General features: G+C 39.4%; 1 protein-coding gene across 1 annotated transcript in view; it reads left to right on the forward strand.

The window, feature by feature from the left end:
* PLA2G4A (phospholipase A2 group IVA) overlaps positions 1–22,900 on the forward strand; it is a 142,528-nt gene that overhangs the window by 81,481 nt on the left and 38,147 nt on the right. The window contains exons 9-10 of the mRNA XM_075832258.1: positions 17,488–17,710; positions 22,573–22,687. Coding sequence (XP_075688373.1) covers positions 17,488–17,710; positions 22,573–22,687 — 338 coding nt within the window. The remainder of the gene's footprint in view (positions 1–17,487; positions 17,711–22,572; positions 22,688–22,900) is intronic.

A 22,900-nucleotide genomic window follows, 5' to 3' on the forward strand; every position in this document is an offset into this window, starting at 1 on the left:
TATTGTGATCCTGTGATAATGGCTGATAACAGAGTTCAATGGCAAGGGCGGGACCTTTTGTGGCTAAAAGTGTGACCCAAGCAGGAAATTTGTTTAATATCTGTAGCATTCATACATACCATTTTTGTCCATCTCTTCATAAACTCACCAGAATTGAAGAAACCAAAAATCTGGTTTTAAAAACTATAGAAACCATTGACAAGGTTATGTATTTTAGTGGTTATCTGGAGTTAAAAAAACAAAAACATTTTCAGACCCCCCAATATGCAGTTTACAACCAGCTTCTAGTTTCTAACGTTTTTTCTGTAGTGTATTCCTCTCAGCTATAAATTCTTGATGTGAGGTCTGCGTGTCCAGGATGCTGCTGTCTTCACTAGCTCTCATGTATCAGCACAGCTTTCACCATATACATAGCCTGTGAAATTCCTCTGCTGCTCTCCTCCCTATCTACCCTCTGATACTGACAACCTGTGTGATTTGCCCTCCCTAAACACTTGGAAGCTTTCTCTCTTCTCCGCTCTCTAATCTGCCAAGTATAACCTTCTGATTATATCAGCCAGTCCGGAGAAGTGGACTGACTGTTTTGATTTAATTGAGTCTGTTTAGAAGGTTGCAAATTTGCATTTAGAAAGAAAATGAATAATCAAAACATTCAGTGCAAAGGAGTTCATGCTAAAAAAGTAACAACCTCTAAAATACAAGGATTACACCCTCAAATCCTATATATCAGACAACCTCACAATTGCAGTTGTCTTGACAATCTGTTGGCTGCCATGTCCACCTTGACGCAATTTTGTGAAAAACAGGAATTTTATTTTTTTTTAAATGCATCATAACATACATTTGCACCTGAGACTCACATACAAGTATAGGTTTACACCCAAAAATAATTTAAAAATAATAGACCAAGGTGTGCAAAGCTCCTTTAGACCACATTAGATGCAATACTTGGCCATCATCCACGAATGTGTTAAAAATGTAAACTGCACATAGCAAACCGCTACTATGCTATCAAAATCCAATTTTATGAAGAGCGCACAGTATACTGTGTATAAAAATACCACTAAAATGGACTCTAGCTTCTCCTCCTGTCCCTGCACGCTGCCGGCACGTCCCCTGCTGCCCCCCCCCCCCTCAGGCTAAAGTGAGCTAGAAATAAATTACTAGTTATACTGAATCTTTTCCTACAAAACTATATATTAATCAACTCTACTACTCCTGCTTTAACATGTTGGATGCAAATCAGATTGGTTCCATTTAATGTCTAATATTATGTATTAAATGTTTTCATAAATCATCTTAATATGGACTATGACTGCTGAGATAACATTGAGGCTTTCCATCGGCTCTATGCACTGCAATCCTCGACAGGAAGCGAGCGCTGCTGGGAATACAATGGTGAAACAGACAGCTGTCCGCTCCCTGCTCCACCAGTTACACTGTGACGCCTGCCATAAGCGGCTTGGCACAGACAGGTGTGATGCAGTGAGTTCATCTATCCTGTCTTCCCCAAGCCACACACGTTACAGACCAGAGGAGACCTGCAGAGGATTCTCCTCCATTCATAGTGGGAACATGGCTAGATAAGTATTTTAATTTATTATTTTTAAAAGGCACTATTGGGCATTAACTTCATGTGGGAGGTGTTATAGGGGCCATTATACTATATAGTGGGCACTATGGGGCATTAAACTTGCGTGGGTATGCACTATTGTGGCATAGACACAGTGTGTGTGGGGGTCATTATTGGGGCATCATACTGTGTGGCTAGGCAAAATAGGAGCATGGCACTGTGGGGGCATTACACTGTATGGGATGCAATATGGCGGCATGATACTGTGTATGGGGCATCATACTGTGTGGAGGCACTATGGGGGAATATTACTGTGTGGAAGCACTATGGGGCATCATACTGTGTGTGGGGGGCACTATGGGGCATTATTTTACCTTTTTTGGCAGTGGGGTGCCCACTTATGTCACCTTAGCACTGGGCCCACCAATGGGTTAAAACTGTCCTGGTCTTGTGAACCTGATATCCGGGAAAGAGCAAGAAAAAGAGCAGGTATGAGACTGACACACAAAATTCCTTAAACTATTAATGACAGATATATCCATCACTGTGATCTCCTGTTTGCTGTCCATTGTATCGACAAGATACTGTGCAAAGCTCTGCTTTCGTCTGACCTGCCGAGATCAGAGTTACCTCTAATCTCAGAAGTTTAATCCCTTACATGCTGCAGTTAATAGTATAATAGTGTTTTGACCGAGGGGGCACCTTATGTCGCACAATGGTCGCACATGGGGAACGCAATTGTGGGGTGCCGATGGGTTGCCACGGCAGCTGAGGGCTGAAAAACTGTGTTGTCAGGATGGAAACCCAAAAGCTTCTGTTTCCCCGGCAGGGTTTCATAGGAGGGTGTCAATATAACGATATATCGCTGGTTCAAGTCCTTTAGGGGGAAAAGTAAAAGGTTTTTTTAAATAAATAATTTAAAAAAATCATATTTTCCCTTAAGCACAATGTAAAAAATCAAATAAAACTGAACATATCTGGTATCGCCGCGTCCGTAAAAGTTTGAACTATTACAATATATCATTATTTAGTCTGCACGGTGAATGCCGTAAAAAATTAAAACTGCCAGATTTGCTGTTTTTTGGTCACTTCATCTCCCACAAAAATGGAATAAAAAGTGATCAAAAAGTCTCATGTACCCCAAAATTGTACCAATAGAAACTACAGTTTGCCTGCAAAAAAATAAGCCCTCGTACCGCTCAAACGACGAAAAAATAAAAAAGTTATGGCTCTCAGAATTTGGCTTTAAAAATAATATTTTATTTTTAACAATCGGTTTTTTCTTGTAAAAGCAGTAAAACATTAAAAAAAACTATATACGGGGGCGTGGCTTGGCTGTGGAGAGAGATGGATGTCTAACAGAGGAGCTCCTTCACCATTCCGGCTAAATCAACGGCTGAAAGCCTCACAAGTGGGTCCAATTGCTCTGCTAACTACTCCTGGTGTACCTGGAAATGTCAAGGAGGAAACGGCAAAACTTACCGACTTTTACCCCCTCCAGGCACATGAAAATGGGGATGACGCAGACTCTGGCTCACATGCCAGATCTGTAGCCTCAGAGCAGCCAGCGGCTCTCCCGCCAGCTTAACTGTCGGCACTTACCTCCGATAAACTACAAGGTTCGTATCCGTCGGGGTCTCCATACTTACCTCTGATGCAGAGGAACACTCCGGTGACAAACCCCTGGTCGCACCATGAGGAAGCCGACATCCATCTTCAGCCACGTGGGTCGGCCATTTCGGCGCCATCTTCTCCCTTCTCAGTCCTACTCAGTCGCCAGAAAGGGTAAGAAATCCCTCTTTACCTGCTACTTCTCCTATACACACTCCTATGGGAGAATTGTGTGATTTTCTGGGACATTTACCACCTTCTTCAAATCCTGTCACTGAATTGATGATAAAGAATGTGCTACAAGCTTTATATCAATCTCGTCATACAGGCTTGGCAAGCCTTATTAACCCCCTGTCTTCATCTGTGCAAGAAGTTGAACACATAGTTCATCATTTAGAAAACAAAATGGGGGAAGTTACCTCATCACATAATGACTTAATTGATTCGCACTATGATATGTCAGATAAATTGGCTCAAGTCACAGCTAAATTGGCAGACATGGAAGACAGATCAAGGTGTAATAACGTCAAATTTCGGGGTATTCCAGAGGAAGTTAACCCTCAAGATCTCAACATATACGCACAAGAATTTATTAAAAGCATTTTACCAGAATGTTCCCAAAGGGATCTGATTATTGACAGAATACACCGTCTAGCCAGACCCAAACATCTGTCTGCAGACGTCCCAAGAGATGTCCTAGTACGTATCCATTTTTTTCATATCAAGGAACATCTGATGGAAGTTACCAGAAAGAAGGACAGGATACCATCTCAATTTAAGATGATTTCGGTCTTCACCGATTTATCGGCAGCGACTCTACAAATCAGAGAAAGTCAAATCCTGTATAGATGGGGTTTCCCATTTAAACTTCTGGTGAAACGACACAATACTATGCATGTCATAGGTTCATTGGAAGATGGTTTGAAGTTGTTACAGCAATGGAATATAAAGGTTCAACTTCCATCAAAACCAGTGACGCAACAACCACATAATTTGGTGGTAGATTGGCAGAGGGCTTATTATAGCATTCATCTGGTGCACAAGACGTCCATCTTGAATTTCCACTTCATACTGACTTTTTTCCCCCCACACGTATGTTTCTCAGCTTTTGCGGTTTTCTTGTTTTCTTTTTCTGTGGTTTTGTATTCTTTCTGTGTTGAAAACTGTGCTTTACATATGACTTTACAATATTGTAATTCTCTGGGCAGACCAAGTATCCTTTTGAAATTCGTGATACTAATATTATCTCTCATATCAATATTTTTGTATACAGTCAGATAGTCCTCTGGGTCAATTCTTATGCATTAATGTTGGGTCGGTTCATGTCCTTAACGAGAGGTATATGGGGAAGTATTTGCAGCACACCTTTTTACTGTAATCAATGACGCTTAAATTAGCATCTCTAAATGTTAATGGGCTTAATACCCCCCAAAAACGTTTTGTTTTTTTTGTGCAAAGTGGCTAAAACCTTAGCTTGTGACACCCTTTGCATACAAGAAACTCACCTCCTCTCCAAAGATGCACATCGTGTTATGTTCCCAGCTTTCCCACATATATTCCACTCTCATTACAAGACCAAATCCAAAGGGGTGTTGATTGCTATTAAGGACACGGTAGCGTTTCAACTGGTGCATGCTCACGTAGATCGGCCGGTATATACTGTTGGTGTGTCTCATTAACAATGTAAAAAGTAAGCTAGTAAACTTACACTACCGTTCAAAAGTTTAGGGTCACTTAGAAATTTCCTTATTTTTGAAAGAAAAGCACAGTTTTTTTTCAATGAAGATAACATTAAATTAATCAGAAATACACTCTATACATTGTTAATGTGCTAAATGACTATTCTAGCTGCAAACGTCCGGTTTTTAATGCAATATCTACATAGGTGTATAGAGGCCCATTTCCAGCAACCATCACTCCAGTGTTCTAATGGTACACTGTGTTTGCTAACTGTGTTAGAAGGCTAATGGATGATTAGAAAACACTTGAAAACCCTTGTGCAATTATGTTAGCACTGCTGTAAACAGTTTTGCTGTTTAGAGTAGCTATAAAACTGACCTTCCTTTGAGCTAGTTGGGAATCTGGAGCATTACATTTGTGGGTTCGATTAAACTCTCAAAATGGCTAGAAAAAGACAGCTTTCATGTGAAACTCGACAGTCTATTCTTGTTCTTAGAAATGAAGGCTATTCCATGCAAGAAATTGCCAAGAAACTGAAGATTTCCTACAACGGTGTGTACTACTCCCTTCAGAGGACAGCACACACAGGCTCTAACCAGAGTAGAAAGAGAAGTGGGAGGCCCCGCTGCACAACTGAGCAACAAGACAAGTACATTAGAGTCTCTAGTTTGAGAAATAGACGCCTCACAGGTCCTCAACTGGCAGCTTCATTAAATAGTACCCGCAAAACGCCAGTGTCAACATCTACAGTGAAGAGGCGACTCTGGGATGCAGACTAATTATACGTGTTTTATCTAATATGCAATACCATTCCTCTTTTGGCGGCCAATATTCACCCTGGGTTGCCTTTTGGGTGGGTGGTTTTAATCTGCATAGTGTACTATGTTTGATATGGCCATACTGGCCAGCCAACATATAAAGAGATCTTGTGTCAGAAACTCCAAATGGGAGGGATTCCGTAATCTTGTCCACCTAATATGTGTTTATAAACTAGAGAGTTGCTTTTTTGAGGTAGTCCACTTGCGGTGGGTAACTGTCCCGCAAGACATACTTACAAACAAATTATCGTTTTGCTCTTACCTTTCTCTTACTTGGCAGTCCGGGCGATACGTCCTTGGCTTCTACTGCGCCTGCGCGTTCGGCTTGATGCGGTCGATGATGACCCCTGGCTGTCAGCTGACGGCGGGGGGTCACATGGGCAGGTGTCACGAATCGAGAGGGTGCTGTGATTGGTCAGTTCATGTAGCGCCGCCAAATACGAGGGGTGGAGTTTTGGTGCTTATAGTAACCCAGCGCCTGCAATGAAGTATGCCGTTGACATCGATACGAGCATCTTCCCGTGACGCACAGCAGAATATCTGCTGTTGAATATTATTATCGCTGGTGATGAGGCCAGAGTGACCAAGATACGGACCCCTGAGGATGAGTATCTGAAACGCGTAGGGTCGTTTATTGTACATGGAATGTCTGCATAGGGGACAGTAGCATTGTATTACACCCAGCGCTAGGAGATCCGGTGTTTGTTTACGGACACTGGTGCATTTTGGGGAGTGTACTACTGTTGTGCCCAGGAGAAATGCTGGTTCCAGTGAAACATTGTTACAAACACTGAGATATATTTATCATAATGACTCAGTGTTTCTTGTTTAATACGTTTTTAAATTTTCACGGTGGGGCTTATTTCACAGTGGTGTGTTACCCCTGTTTTTAAAACGAGTTACTAATAAAAGGTATATTTTACTCAGTTGTCACTTCAGTGAACCCTCTAAACAGAGTAGAAAGAGAAGTGGGAGGCCCCGCTGCACAACTGAGCAACAAGACAAGTACATTAGAGTCTCTAGTTTGAGAAATAGACGCCTCACAGGTCCTCAACTGGCAGCTTCATTAAATAGTACCCGCAAAGCGCCAGTGTCAACATCTACAGTGAAGAGGCGACTCTGGGATGCTGGCCTTCAGGGCAGAGTGGCAAATAAAAAGCCATATCTGAGACTGGCTAATAAAAGGAAAAGATTAATATGGGCAAAAGCACACAGACATTGGACAGAGGAAGATTGGAAAAAAGTGTTATGGACAGACGAATCAAAGTTTGAGGTGTTTGGATCACACAGAAGAACATTTGTGAGACGCAGAACAACTGAAAAGATGCTGGAAGAGTGCCTGATGCCATCTGTCAAGCATGGTGGAGGTAATGTGATGGTCTGGGGTTGCTTTGGTGCTGGTAAAGTGGGAGATTTGTACAAGGTAAAAGGGATTTTGAATAAGGAAGGCTATCACTCCATTTTGCAACGCCATGCCATACCCTGTGGACAGCGCTTGATTGGAGCCAATTTCATCCTACAACAGGACAATGACCCAAAGCACACCTCCAAATTATGCAAGAACTATTTAAGGAAGAAGCAGGCAGCTGGTATTCTATCTGTAATGGAGTGGCCAGCACAGTCACCAGATCTCAACCCCATAGAGCTGTTGTGGGAGCAGCTTGACCGTATGGTATGCAAGAAGTGCCCATCAAGCCAATCAAACTTGTGGGAGGGGCTTCTGGAAGCATGGGGTGAAATTTCTCCCGATTACCTCAGCAAATTAACAGCTAGAATGCCAAAGGTCTGCAATGCTGTAATTGCTGCAAATGGAGCATTCTTTGACGAAAGCAAAGTTTGAAGGAGAAAATTATTATTTCAAATAAAAATCATTATTTCTAATCTTGTCAATGTCTTGACTATATTTTCTAGTCATTTTGCACTCATTTGATAAATATAAGTGTGAGTTTTCATGGAAAACACAAAATTGTCTGGGTGACCCCAAACTTTTGAACGGTAGTGTATATTCTCCAAACACACATCAATTAACATTCTTGTGCAGAATGTTTAGAGCCTTAGATAAAAATAAGGACGGCAAAGTGATCATCTATGGAGATTTTAACATGGTAATGGACACAACTCTGGATTCTACTTCTAGTATCAGATCTGGTCAACCATTACTTAAGTCATTGATCCAGCGGGAAGATTTGTATGATAGATGGAGATTACACCATGGTACAGAAAGGGATTTCTCATTTTACTCTAGTCCGCATAACTGTTACTCTAGAATATATATGTTTCTTATTGATAAAAACTCATTGCTCCGTATGGTTAATTCCACGATTGAATGCATTAAATCGTCAGACCATGCAGCCATAACCCTAACCCTACAGGAAAATAACAACGCCAACTGCACCTTCATCTGGAGATGTAACCCCTTCCTCCTCGCCCACTCTAAATATAAACAGGACATATTGAGAGATCTTACTGAATACTTTACGACTAATAAAACTGGGGAGGTACAGATTAACACGCTTTGGAACGCTTATAAAGCATATATAAGAGGATCCATGATCCGTATGGGACATATAGAAAGAAAGCAACGAGTAGCTATAATTACTTATCTTACGGAACGAATATACAAATTAGAAGCGTTAAATAAGGTCGCCCCATCAGCTCAACAAGCTGAGAGCTTGAATAGACTTTGTCAAGAATTGAGACTAGCTATTGTATCTGAGTATGAGAAAACCTTGCGCAAAATGAAAATTAGTTATTATTCGCAAAATAACAAAGCGGGTAAACTGCTAGCTTCTCGTCTTACACAACAGCGTCAATAGACCAAAATCCCCTTTTTACTTGACCCTATCTCGCGAGATGAAATTTCACATCCGGGACATATCGCCGATCGTTTTACGTTTTTTTATGAATCTTTATATAATTTGAATACTGATCCGTTCATGTCTCACCCCACTACAGATGACATTCAAAATTTCCTGAACGACATTCCCTCATCCAAACTAACGGAGGACCAAATATATGTTCTGAATGCCCCGATTTCTGAATCTGAAATACATAACATACTCCTTAAACTACCCCCAGACAAAGCACCTGGACCAGACAGCCTCACAAATTCATACTTTAAATCTTTTAGAGAAATTCTCTCTCCATATCTATGCAGATTTTTTCAAGCAGCACAAATGTCCGGTTCTTTCCCCAAAGGAAATCAAGATGCTTTAATAATGACTTTACCGAAACTGGGGAAAACCGCTGACCAACCTCAAAATGTTAGACCAATTTCTTTACCCAATATAGATTTGAAACTTTGTGCTAAAATAATCGCGAATCGACTAGCCCCTCTTTTGCCCCATCTAATAGTAGATGATCAGACTGGTTTTATAAAGGGAAGACAGTGCTCAGAGAACACAAGACGAACCATTGGCCTGCTACATCATATTGAACACAACCACATTCCTTCCGTTTTGCTTGCATTAGACGCGGAAAAAGCATTTGACCGTATTTCATGGTAGTATGCTTTCTCGACTCTGCGGAAAATGGGGTTCTCGGGTGCTATAATGTCAGCCATTTAAGCCTTATACTCAGACCCCTCGCCAAGAATTTAAACAAATAGGGTATTATCTAGAGATTTTAGAATTACAAATGGAACTAGACAGGGTTGCCCTCTGTCACCCCTTATATTCGTACTTTCTATGGAACCGTTGGCTCTCAAACTGCACAAAGCAGTCTACGGCATCAAAATAGGTTCAAAAACACACACTATATCCCTTTATGCAGATTATGTTATTTTTTCTTTGTCCAATCCGGAGACCTCGTTAGAAGCAGTTATGTAATGCATAATACATTTTAGTAAAGTCTCCCTTTATAAACTCAATACAACGAAATCACCGAACTTTCCCTTGAATTTATCCCCATCTTCCCTGCATTTTCTTCAATCTAGATATAATTTTGTTTGGAACATGACGGAGATAACATATTTGGGCCTGAGATTGACAAAAAGGCATAAAGATCTATTTGATGTAAACTATATTCCACTTAACAAGGTGATTCAAGCTGATATTGACAGAATGCTGAAGGTAGAGGTCTCCTGGCTGGGCAGAATTGCGGCGTTCAAAATGCTTGTACTACCAAAGCTGTTATACTTGTTCAGGACACTCCCCATTTCGATTCCTGCATCCTATTTCAAACAAACTCAACGTTTACTAATGACCTTCATTTGGGAGAAAAAGCGACCGAGAATTGCCACCCAGGTCATGTTTAAGACTCAGACCTCAGGGGGACTGGTTGTTCGACACTTGTATAGTTATTATGCAGCGACCTTAGCTGCTCAAGCTGTGTATTGGTGGAAGGAAGATATTTCGAAACACTGGGTACATATTGAAGCATCCTACTTGGGTTCACGGAACCTAAAGGCCTTGTTGTGCCTGCCATTGGCAGGAATACCACTTCCAGAGGGATTATCTCCACTCACTAAAGCAACTTTGAATTGTTGGACACACATGCACGTGAAGTCCTCAGACCGCTTACACATACCTAGATCGTATATTCCAATAGATTTTCTAGAATTAGCCAATGTTGACTTGGACCTTGGGAAAAGGAAATTGCAAGGCATTAAGACATGTGACCAGCTGTTTAGTAATAATACCATATTGAGTTTTGCAAATCTGATTACATCGTTTTCTATCCCCAAAAACGAACTGTTTAGGTATATTAACCCCTTCAGGACACAGCCTGTTTTGGCCTTGTGGACGCAGGCGATTTTTTCAAATCTGACATGTGTCACTTTATGTGGTAATAACTCCGGATTGCTTTTACCTATCCAAGCGATTCTGAGACTGTTTTCTCGTGACATATTGTACTTTACGTCTGTAAAAAAATTTGGTCGATAAATTCAATATTTATTTGTGAAAAACACCAAAATGTATAGAAAATTTGCAAAAAATTGCATTTTTTTTAAATTTGAATGTATCTGCTTGCAAAACAGATATTAATACCACACACAATAGTTACTAGTTAACATTCTCCATATGTCTACTTTATGTTGGCATCGTTTTTTGAACATCCTTTTATTTTTATAGGACGTTACAAGGCTTAGAACTTTAGCAGCAATTTCTCACATTTTCAAGAAATTTCCAAAACCTATTTTTTCAGGGACCAGTTCAGTTCTGAAGTGGCTTTGAGGGCCTTATATATTAGAAACTCCCCATAATTCACCCCATTTTAAAAACTTCACCCCTCAAAGTATTCAAAACAGCATTCAGGAAGTTTCTTAACCCTTTAGACATTTCACAGGAACTAAAGCAACGTAGAGGTAAAATTTACAAATGTAATTTTTTTTGCAGAAATTCATTTGTAATAGAAAAAATTCTGTAACACAGAAGGTTTTACTAGAGAAACGCAACTCAATACTTATTGCCCAGATTCTGCAGTTTTTAGAAATATCCCACATGTGGCCCTAGTGTCCCAATGGACTGAAACACCGGCCTCAGAAGCAAAGGAGCACCTAGAGGATTTTGAGGCCTCCTTTTTATTACAATATATTTTAGGCTCCATGGCTGGTTTGAAGAGGTCTTGTGGTGCCTAAACAGTGGAAACTCCCAAAAAGTGACCCCATTTTGGAAACTAGACCCCTCAAGGAATTTATCTAGTTGTATATTGAGCATTTTAACCCCACAGGTTTTCTGCTGAATTTATTGGCGTTAGTCTGTGAAAATGAAAATCTACATTTTTTCTGAAGAAACATAGACATTTTTTAATTTTTGCAAGGAATAAAGGAGAAAAAGCACCCCAACATTTGTAAAGAAATTTATCCTGATTACGGCAATACCCCATATGTGGTCATAAACTTATATTTGAACACATTACAGCCCTCAGAAGGGAAGGAGCGCCATTTGGGTTTTGGAGCTCAAATTTTGCTATAATGGTTTGCGGTGCCATGTCCCATTTGCAACGCCCTCGAGGGACCAAAACAGCAGAAACCCCCCAAAAGTGACCCCATTCACTATCAGAATCCAAGAGAGCAAATGCCTCTTAAGTGGTATATAACTTGCGTGCCATTTTTTATGTATTTTTTTTTAACTTATTTTTTGTAACAGTTTTAATAAAAGTAACAAAGAAAAAGTCCACTAATCCATTGATCAATAAATTTATGAACAACCCTAAGGCCCTGTTCACACAGAGTTTTTTTTACAAGTTTTTCGGCGCGGAAACCGCTCCGCAAAACTCGTCAAAAACCGCCCGAAAATGTCTCCCATTGATTTCAATGGGAGTTGGATGAGCCTTTTTACCGTGAGCAAAAAAAACGCATCGCGGTAAAAAGAAGCGTCATGACCTATCTTGAGGCGGTTTCCGCCTCCAAAACCCCATTTCAATCAGTCAGAAGGGTAAAAAAAAACACCTCGACGAGTGTTTTGATGAGTTTTTGGCAAACCACTGTGCAAAAAACATCCAGAACAGTTTTTGCAGGAGGAATTTTCCTCCTGCAAAAAATTCTGTGTGAACACAGCCAAACAATGAATCAATGTATTTAGAATTTACAGACGTGTAAAATATATGAAGAGATTTATATAAGTATATGTGTGTATACGTATATATTACATGTACGTATATATCTATATGATGTTATAGATATATAACATACCTAATTATTAATTTTTAGTATTAACAAATTTCAAATATATGTCTATATATAATATATATTACGTGTGTGACTGTGTATATATATATATATACACACATACACACACAGTATATAAATATATATCTATATAATTTTATAGATGTAAATATATAGAGAGAGAGACAGATATATATCTGTCTCTCTCTCTCTCTCTCTCTATATATATAAAATCATATAGATATATATATATATATAATGTGTGTGTATATATATATATATATATATATATATATATATATATATACACACACACACATTATAAGCCCTAATTGATTATTAAATAACTAATTAATTGTCCTAGTCTGAGTACTATCTACCTAAACTATAACTAGCTGCCTACACTAAACTATGTGGAGGTGTTATTTGTGTGTGTTTTTCACAGTCGGTGTGTCTTTATAGGAGACACACAGCAGCTGCTCGGCACAGCTTCTTCTCCCCCACTGTCTCAGAACGATCTGACAGGGAGGGAGGAGAAACAGTGTAACAAACAGCACGAAAGTTTGTTGCTGCAACAAACTTTGCTGCTGCAATAAACTTTGCTGTGAACACCATGATAGCTTTATCATGGTGATCACGTCATCAGGACCGACACCAATCCGGTCCTGATGTCTTCTCTCAGCACTTAGGCTGCTAGTAGCAGCGTGTGCTGAGAGATTCAGAGCACAGGGAGAGCTGTGCACTCTGTTCTGGCACCACGTGAATTAACGGGCTGCAGGAGAAAAGCCCAGCACGGCAGCCCGTTAATCTACGTGGGCTGGTCGTGAAGGGGTTAATGTTAAGCATTTTATCCATAGTTATCTTACATTCCAAGGGAATTTGACACTGCTGAACAGTTTTACAAAAGGTACGAAGGGACTAAAACACATTTATTGCTCTATATCCTCTCACTCTAATTTTGAAAAAACGACCTCGATTGTTCTTTGGGAAAGGGAGTTGGGGAAATATTTTGCACACAAACAATGGTCTTTACCTTGAAATGGATAAATATTTTGTTTAAGTGTGTTTCACACCTAGAAGCCGCTAACAAATCTCTTTTCAGATGGTATTATACGCCAGAATGCTTGCATAAAATGTATCCTAATACTCCTGCATTGTGTTGGCGGAATTGCGGCAATAAAGGCTCCCTTACCCATATATTATGGGATTGTCCCATTATCCAACACTATTGGGCGGAAGTATTTAATATTATAGATTATATACAGTGAAGGAAATAAGTATTTGATCCCTTGCTGATTTTGTAAGTTTGCCCACTGTCAAAGACATGAGCAGTCTAGAATTTTTAGGCTAGGTTCATTTTACCAGTGAGAGATAGATTATATAAAAAAAAAAAAACAGAAAATCACATTGTCAAAATTATATATATTTATTTGCATTGTGCACAGAGAAATAAGTATTTGATCCTTTTGACAAACAAGACTTAATACTTGGTGGCAAAACCCTTGTTGGCAAGCACAGCAGTCAGACATTTTTTGTAGTTGATGATGACGTTTGCACACATGTTAGATGGAATTTTGGCCCACTCCTCTTTGCAGATCATCTGTAAATCATTAAGATTTCGAGGCTGTCGCTTGGCAACTCGGATCTTCAGCTCCCTCCATAAGTTTTCGATGGGATTAAGGTCTGGAGACTGGCTAGGCCACTCCATGACCTTAATGTGCTTCTTTTTGAGCCACTCCTTTGTTGCCTTGGCTGTATGTTTCGGGTCATTGTCGTGCTGGAAGACCCAGCCACGAGCCATTTTTAATGTCCTGGTGGAGGGAAGGAGGTTGTCACTCAGGATTTGACGGTACATGGCTCCATCCATTCTCCCATTGATGCGGTGAAGTAGTCCTGTGCCCTTAGCAGAGAAACACCCCCAAAACATAATGTTTCCACCTCCATGCTTGACAGTGGCGATGATGTTCTTTGGGTCATAGGCAGCATTTCTCTTCCTCCAAACACGGCGAGTTGAGTTAATGCCAAAGAGCTCAATTTTAGTCTCATCTGACCACAGCACCTTCTCCCAATCACTCTCAGAATCATACAGATGTTCATTTGCAAACTTCAGATGGGCCTGTACATGTGCCTTCTTGAGCAGGGGGACCTTGCGGGCACTGCAGGATTTTAATCCATTATGGCGTAATGTGTTACCAATGGTTTTCTTGGTGACTGTGGTCCCAGCTGCCTTGAGATCATTAACAAGTTCCCCCGTGTAGTTTTCGGCTGAGCTCTCACCTTCCTCAGGATCAAGGATACCCCACGAGGTGAGATTTTGCATGGAGCCCCAGATCGATGTCGATTGACAGTCATTTTGTATGTCCTCCATTTTCTTACTATTGCACCAACAGTTGTCTCCTTCTCACCCAGCGTCTTACTTATGGTTTTGTAGCCCATTCCAGCCTTGTGCAGGTCTATGATCTTTTCCCTGACATCCTTAGAATAGCTCTTTGGTCTTGCCCATGTTGTAGAGGTTAGAGTCAGACTGATTAATTGAGTCTGTGGACAGGAGTCTTTTATACAGGTGACCATGTAAGACAGCTGTCTTTATTGCAGGCACCAAGTTGATTTGGAGGGTGTAACTGGTCTTGAGGAGGCTCAACTCTTAATGGTTGGTAGGGGATCAAATACTTATTTCTCTGTGCACAATGCAAATAAATATATATAATTTTGACTATGTGATTTTCTTTATTTTTTTTATATATAATCTATCTCTCACTGGTAAAATTAACCTAGCCTAAAAATTCTAGACTTTTCATGTATTTGACAGTGGGCAAGCTTACAAAATCAGCAAGGGATCAAATACTTATTTCCTTCACTGTATGCTCTATGAGAACACCTCATACTCCACAAATGTCTTGATTATGTTTAGATTTGGAAAGTATTCCCTGGGTTAATAGAAGACTTTTTTGTAAAATCCTAGTTATGGCTAAACTGGTGGGGACGAGATATTGGAAAATACCTGAGGCTCCTTCAATTTCAGAACTCATCTCGTTAATAAATACTACTTTTGCATATGAAAAAGCAATAGCTTTCGGGAATTTCTTGATTGCATCGTTTAATAAATATTGGTTAGCTTGGACATGCTCCTCTCTCTGCTCAAATCCCTAATCAATAAAGCCCCGTTAGGCTTGCTCACAGTAAGGCTGGGTTCACACGACCTATTTTCAGGCGTAAACGAGGCGTATTATGCCTAGATTTACGCCTGAAAATACGGCTACAATACGTCAACAAACATCTGCCCATTCATTTGAATGGGTTTGCCGACGTACTGTGCCGACGACCTGTAATTTAGATGTCGTCGTTTGACAGCTGTGTGCACATACCCTCATCCAACATTTTTCTGTTGTTGTTTGTATACTCTGTACTGGTGTTTTAAAGGTACACTGTCGTCATGAATATATGAAGGAATATATGAATATATTTAGTCCATTATTATATGACCTGTTCATTTGTTTATGGGTCACTTTGTACTGGACTTACTGTAATGGAAATTTATTTTATTGTATTTTTATACTTGCTCATATCCTGAACATTTATTGGATGGTGAATTTCCTCACTGTCCTTTCATTATAATGAGACAGGGTTGAATTGCTGCTACTTTGTTTTGTTTTATTTGTCTGTAAAACTTTAATAAAAAAATCATTTGCATTAAAAAAAATTATATACATTTGGTGGGAGTAAGCCCGTGGGCCAGCTCCATAGAACGCGCATATCGGCTGTGTGTTACAGCCGACCATTCAGGGTAACGAGCGGGATCCCTCTCGTTTAACCCATTAAATGCCACGGTCAATAATGACCACGCCATTTAAATTACTAGAAACAGGGGGCCCCTGTAACGTTGCAATTGCCCCCCTGCGATCGCGGGGTGCCATTGGTTAGAATACCAGCCTGGGGGCATTATGAAGGGCTTCATAGAAGAGTGTCAGTATCACGATATATTGCAATACATTCGTATTGCAGTGTATCATGCAAGTTGGATCGTTGGTTTAAGTCCCCTAAGGGGACAAGTAAAAATCAGTAAAATAAAGTTGTTCTAGTAAATAAAAAATAAAAGTTACAAAAACTCCCTTTTCACATTTTCCCTCTTGCACAATGTAAAAAAATGAACATAACTGGTATCGACGAATCCGTAAAAGTCTGAAATATTACAATATATCATTATTTAATCCGCACGTTGAACGCCGTAAAAAATTAAAACCACCAGAATCGCTGTTTTTCGGTCACTTCATCTCCCACACAAAAATTAATAAAAAGTGATCAAAAAGTCTCTTGTGCCCAAAATGATACCAATAGAAACTAAAGCTCACCCCGCAAAAAAATAAACAGTCATACCTCCCAATCGATGGAAAAATTAAAAAAATTATGGCTCTCAGAATATGGCGACAAAACTAAAATTTAATTTTTAACAGTACAGTTTTTTTCTTGTAAAAGTAGTAAAACATAAAAAAACCGATAGAAATTTGGTATCACCGTAATCGTATTGACCCGTGGATTAAAGATGAAGTTAATATGCCATTTTTACCGCATGGTGAACGCTATAAAAACAAAACCCCCCAAAATATTGAGGAATCGCTGTTTTTTTTCCTATTCCACCCTGGAAATATTTTTTTTTACAGCTTCCCATATTATTATATGGTACAATAAATGGTGTCATAAAAATCTACAGCTCGTCCTGCAAAAAGCAAGCCCTCATACCGCAATATTGATGAGAAAATTAAAAAGTTATGGCTTTTGCAGCATAAGGGAAAAAAAAACAAAAGTGAAAATCCAAAAAAATGTCACGGGTGTGAAAGAGTTAAGTAACACATATAAAACTTTTGTTTTGGGTGGAGTTTCCGCTATGGAAAAAAAAATCATAGTTATCAAACTTTGATTATTGCTGTAACTTCTGATTAACTAATATGTTATTTATTCATTTTAGGAGCAATTGCTGTTTGTGTGAGATTTTTTTTCCAGAAACTGTCCCACTCTTCTCCAAGAGTTGTGTACGGTAATTCACTTTTGCTGCAATGGACAAGAGTGGCACTGTTTCTGGGAGAGAAAAAAAAGATACTTTTTTTTCTAATTTCATAAAACCTTTTTGAAGTTTAACTCTTTAAGTTGCATAAAATGTTTATATTTATTAACTCTTTGTCCATCACACTGTATTGCAGGTATATGTCTACACTTTACTCTCACCCTGAATTCCCAAGGAAAGGTCCAAAAGAAATCAATCAAGAGGTCATGTACAATGTCAGTTACAGCCCCCTTCTTTTACTAACACCCCAGAAAGTCAAACGCTATGTTGAAGCTTTATGGAAGAAGAAGAGTGCTGGACAGCCTGTTACTTTCACAGATGTATTTTCTATGCTCATTGGAGAGACACTAATCCAAGATGTAAGATATTTTTCTTTTCATCGACATTTTCTATTTGAAGCAGTTAAGATTTTCCTGGAATCGACAATTTACTTTGACAAAATTACTCTTGGCAGATAGCGTGGAAAATGTTGTATTTGCCTTGGATCACCAATGACAAAAAAACCTGTAATCATATTGGCAGGAATGTATGACATCTAGCATTGTACGGTGCCTCATTGACGTACTGTTGAGTAATAGTTTGTCTTTGAAATCTGAAAATATTTATCATAGATTTAAATAACACCCACGTAATTACGGGCCCATAGACTTCTATTCGGCAGTAACTCTTTCAGCACCCTGGACAGTGACTACCGATCACAATATAGATCAACCTGCAAAAAAAAAGATGTTCTTACTTACCCAGAACTCCCTGCTTCTTCCTCCGGTCCGGCCTCCTGGGATGACGTTTCATCCCATGTGACCGCTGCAGCCAATCACAGGCTACAGCGGTCACATGGACTGCCGCGTCATCCAGGGAGGTCGGGCAGGAAGTCGAAAGAGGGACGTGTCACCAAGACAACGGCCGGGTAAGTATGAATTTCTTTTACTCTTACTGCGGAAAGGGCTGCCCCTTCTCTCTATCCTGCACTGATAGAGAGAAGGGCTGCCGATTAGTGCAGTGTCATTTTGCAGCGAAAACGTGCCCTTAAATACGGGTCGAATACGTGTGACCAAGAACCCGTATTTACGCGAGGAAAAAAATACGTTCGTGTGCATAAGGCCTTAGGCAGTTAGATCAGATAATAGAAAATGGTAGTAGGAGATTGTATTAATGTAATAGTGAATTTGCTATAGTGTCCAGGTTAAAAAATTGCATCTAAAATTGCATCAAAATTGCACCAAATATGCAACATTTGTCGTCTTACTCCAAAAGAAGAAAACAGTTGAGAAAAGTGGGCATGTTCTAGCTTTCAATGTACTTTTAGACTCATTTATCAAATGCAAAGGTTAACAAAAAGGCGCAAATTAGTACTTAAATGTACAGCACTTCATAAAAGAAATTCAAACAGTCTGACAATTCCTAATGCACCAAATTTATTAGGAGGCGTGCGCCTTTTAATAAATTAGTCACAATTTTGTCAGCTACCCTTTTCAATATCAATGTTGCAAAATACGCCATTAATAATAAATGTGGGCCAGTGTGTTTTAGCTATAACAGTATGGTGTCAAATTAGCAAAATTTTACATTATTTAACCATTTTATGACTGGGGCCCGTTTTGGACCTTCATTCCCAGAGCTAAATTTTACATTTTGGAATGCTGCATTCTAAAGGTGATTTTTTTCGTTTTGTTTTTTTTAACCTACCCTGAAATGTTTTGCTTCTATATTTGGCAGGATAAATGGGGCTTTCTCATTATGTAACCTACAATCTAGATTTACTTGACAGCAGCACATACCCATACAGCTGCCACGTAAATCGAATGCACTTCAAAGCAGCGTTTCCCTGCATGGACTTATTAGTGCGATCCTGATGCTGATGTCTTCCTCAGAATCTGCCTAGTGATAACTGACATAATATTGTCAGTTTCTGGGCATGTGATCACCGTGATTGCCAATCCTGATGATCACTATAAAGTTAATTTCAAAACAGACTTTTGGAGTTGCCCAGTGTCACACAGCCATAAAATATCTATAGACAAACAATTGTAGTAGTATGGGTAGTACTGAAGAGCTCATTGACTTAAGATGCACAGTCATAGGATGCCACCTTTGCTACAAGTCTTGTTTGTAAAATGTCTGAACTGGTAGATTTGCCCAGCACTGTAAGTTCTATTTTTGTGAAGCAGAAACGTCTAGGAGTAAACAACCGCTCAGTCATGAAGCAGGAGACAACACAAACTCACAGAGCGGGGCCACCGAGTGTTATTTAATGAAGCAAATTATAGGCACAGGTCTGAACTATTAGACCAAAAAGCACACAAAAAAAGACTCCTAGCTGTATTTATTAGGGTAGCGCTTCCCCTACTACCCTAACCAATCATTGACAGCCACTGGAGCTTTTTAACAAATAAACGTTTTTTACCATTTAAAAACATATTATGAAATTAAACCATGCACAGAATTTTGGACCTATTTAAAGTTAATAAAAAGTGCAGGCACTCACTATTTTTGGGCAGGGTTTACATTGCATGCTACTTTTCAACTGAAAATTATTCTTAAAGCTATACTCTCAGATAACTTTTCATAGTAACTATGGTGTGTGTGTGTGTGTGTGTGTGTGTGTGTGTGTGTGTGTGTGTGTGTGTGTGTGTGTGTACATGAGGAATAACACGATTTCTGGCTATTATATGACTTGTGTCAGGATTCCTTTCCCTGTTATTCTACACCGAATAACCACCTCTGTAAATTGGAAACTGAGGGCATGCGTGGAAGAAATACACCAGACAGAGTAGTGTTGGTAAAGATCCTCCCTCAGTGAAGTAGGAAATACAACTGCTTTATTACACAACAAAGAATTACAAGTTTCCTCCCTAGATATGTGGGATGTGCTTAAGCCCCATTGGCTCTATTCAGCTGTGACGTTCTTCTGTACACTCCTCTTGCATTCCAGGGGCGGTGTCTTCCATGGGCGTGTCCCTGATGCAGGCTCCATCTTGTTGCATACATTCAGATTCTTTGTGAAATATACTGATATTTAACTTTTGTAAGGTAATAATGTTTTTGCAAGCAATATACATGCTAATGATCCCTGACACTTGTATCCTGCATTTTTCAGCCATTTTCCCCTTTGCAGGCTCAATCTCTAATTCTCAGTTTCCCTGAGCTAGTTGGTGGAGCCTAACTGCTATCATGTCTGCCAGACATTAAACACATAGGGGAGCAGGATGTTCTCTTCCCTATCTCTTTGTAGCACACTCTGAGAAGCAGCAGCAACATGGAGAAGTATAGACAGCAGTAATGAGCAGTGTAGCTGAGAATCCAGGACTGGGGTGAAATAAAACACATACTAGGAAACTTCAGCAGCATCTGCGTATTTCCCTGCCTCTTTTTCACACTCTGCTCCTGATCTCCACCTTTGCACTTCCCTCCCCTCTCTATAGACTTCTATGGGCATCTGTAAACTGATGCTTTAGTTAACTGATAGTCCATCTTGTCTTGAGAAGATGGATTTAGCAGTAGATTCAGAGTGAGTGAAAAGTTGGAAGCTGGGGTGGGAAGGATCCTGTTTACTAGAGAGAGAGGCATTTTTCTCTAAAAAGATATATTACAAAGTTTATTATATTTGTTTATTGTACTACTGATTTATGAAAAGTTAGTGAATCTTTCACAGTAAGTAACGATGACTTACATTTTCTTTGAGATTATTAGCACCTTGTCTGATGAAATAATGTATGATAAACATGTTCTAATGTTTATTTGCATTATTGCAAAATATAGACTTAATAAAGTTGTTTTTATAACCTAGCGATATGCCAAAACATTATAAGATAGGAATACCCCTTTAGTAATTTACTTCCTTTATCAATAACTACACTTTATATGCATGTTATAGGCGCAATATACATGAACAAAGACTGTTGCAATTAGAGTATCTCCTATACAAATTCCTGGTTGGCTCATGGCAGTGCTGCTCAGTTATCATACTGTCATTATGTGATGCAGTTGATGTTGTAGTATTTACTATGCTGATTGTGCTGATCCACTGCTATAACCAGCACAGACTTCAGCTGTTGCTTAGTTGAGGACATTCCTATTAACGTAAATTAAACTTTGGGGGAAAACAGAGCTTCGTAAGTCTGGCCAAGAGATGAATATTTTTTGACTGGAGTTGTGCTTTAAAGGGGTTGTGCCACAAATGAAAGTGCACCTAAATGTACTCTTTATGCCCCATGCACATGACCATACCCGTAATCACAGTCCGTGATTACGGGCACTGAGAGCTGCCCGCATTTGCGGGCCGTGCACCCACATAAAGTATGGGAGCACGGTCCGTAAAAAGCTAAAAATAGGACATGTCCTTTCTTTTGCGGAGCCTTTCTACGGCACGGACCACTTCCCGTAAATATACGGAAAGGTGTCCATGGTCAATAGAAGTGAATAGGTCCGTAATTCTGGACTAATTCTACAGTCATATGCATGGGGCCTCATTTGAAGCTGGTACTTTTAGGTGCACTTTCGATAGTGGCACAACCCCCTTAAAGTGGGCAGTTCATGTGCCTACACACAGACAAACTCCGGGACATTACATTTATTGAGCGCTATTAGGTGAACAAGAAGAGGAAGTGGAAGCAATATACTGGATAATATTCATGTACAAGTTTGAATAGCTTCTTGTATGAAGCAAATCACACGGTTAATGATTGACAGCAGTGATAACAATAGCAGAGAAACAGTGGTGATACTCAACCATAGCCTCAGGCATGGCAAATTAGGCAGGAAGTTAAACAAACTAAATGGACCCGATGTAAATGGTGTAAACATATTCAATGTCATGTGGCATTAACAGTGTCTAAAATTATGATATCTGTATGCAAATAACAAATTTATGTAAAATACTATATATAAAATTAAAGTGCAGTTATTGACAGCAGCTGACCATGGACAGAATTTTATCTACTGGAAGTAAACAATGAATATTCCTACTGAATAAGAACAAATGGAGATCTTAAAAGCTGTGAGGAATTAATACAGAAAGAATATTGGAAAATTGTATTCCTTCTTATTATACAAAAAAATAACATTTATTTGCTGAAACCGTACAACCGCTTTAATAAAAACAGTATTACAATGACAATAAATGTGGCGGGGGGTTGATTGCTATTACTATTGACAACTTGTCTTTATTCCAGATGTTTACAATAAACTTTTTTGTAATCATTTTTATTTTATTTCTTTACAGAGAATGAATAGTAAGTTAAGTAACATGAAGGATAAAATAGGTGATGGGCAGTGTCCAATGCCATTATTTACATGTCTTCATGTCAAGCCAGATGTGTCAGAGCTTATGTTTGCCGGTAAGCTTTCTGGATATCAGAGTATAATGCAAGTAGCATATGTGAACGCTGTTTAAAAGACACTCCTAGAAGATCTGTGTATATGGACAGATGTACCCTTGTATAATTACAGTATATGACAGTGGAAGCTATTCATGCTGCCTTATTTGCAAATGTTGTTCAGATATGCAGATGTTCAATACACGCATAGTGAGTCATTTTCATATTAGTGTT

Source organism: Rhinoderma darwinii, chromosome 7 (assembly GCF_050947455.1).
Source record: "Rhinoderma darwinii isolate aRhiDar2 chromosome 7, aRhiDar2.hap1, whole genome shotgun sequence".
NCBI lineage: Eukaryota > Metazoa > Chordata > Amphibia > Anura > Rhinodermatidae > Rhinoderma > Rhinoderma darwinii.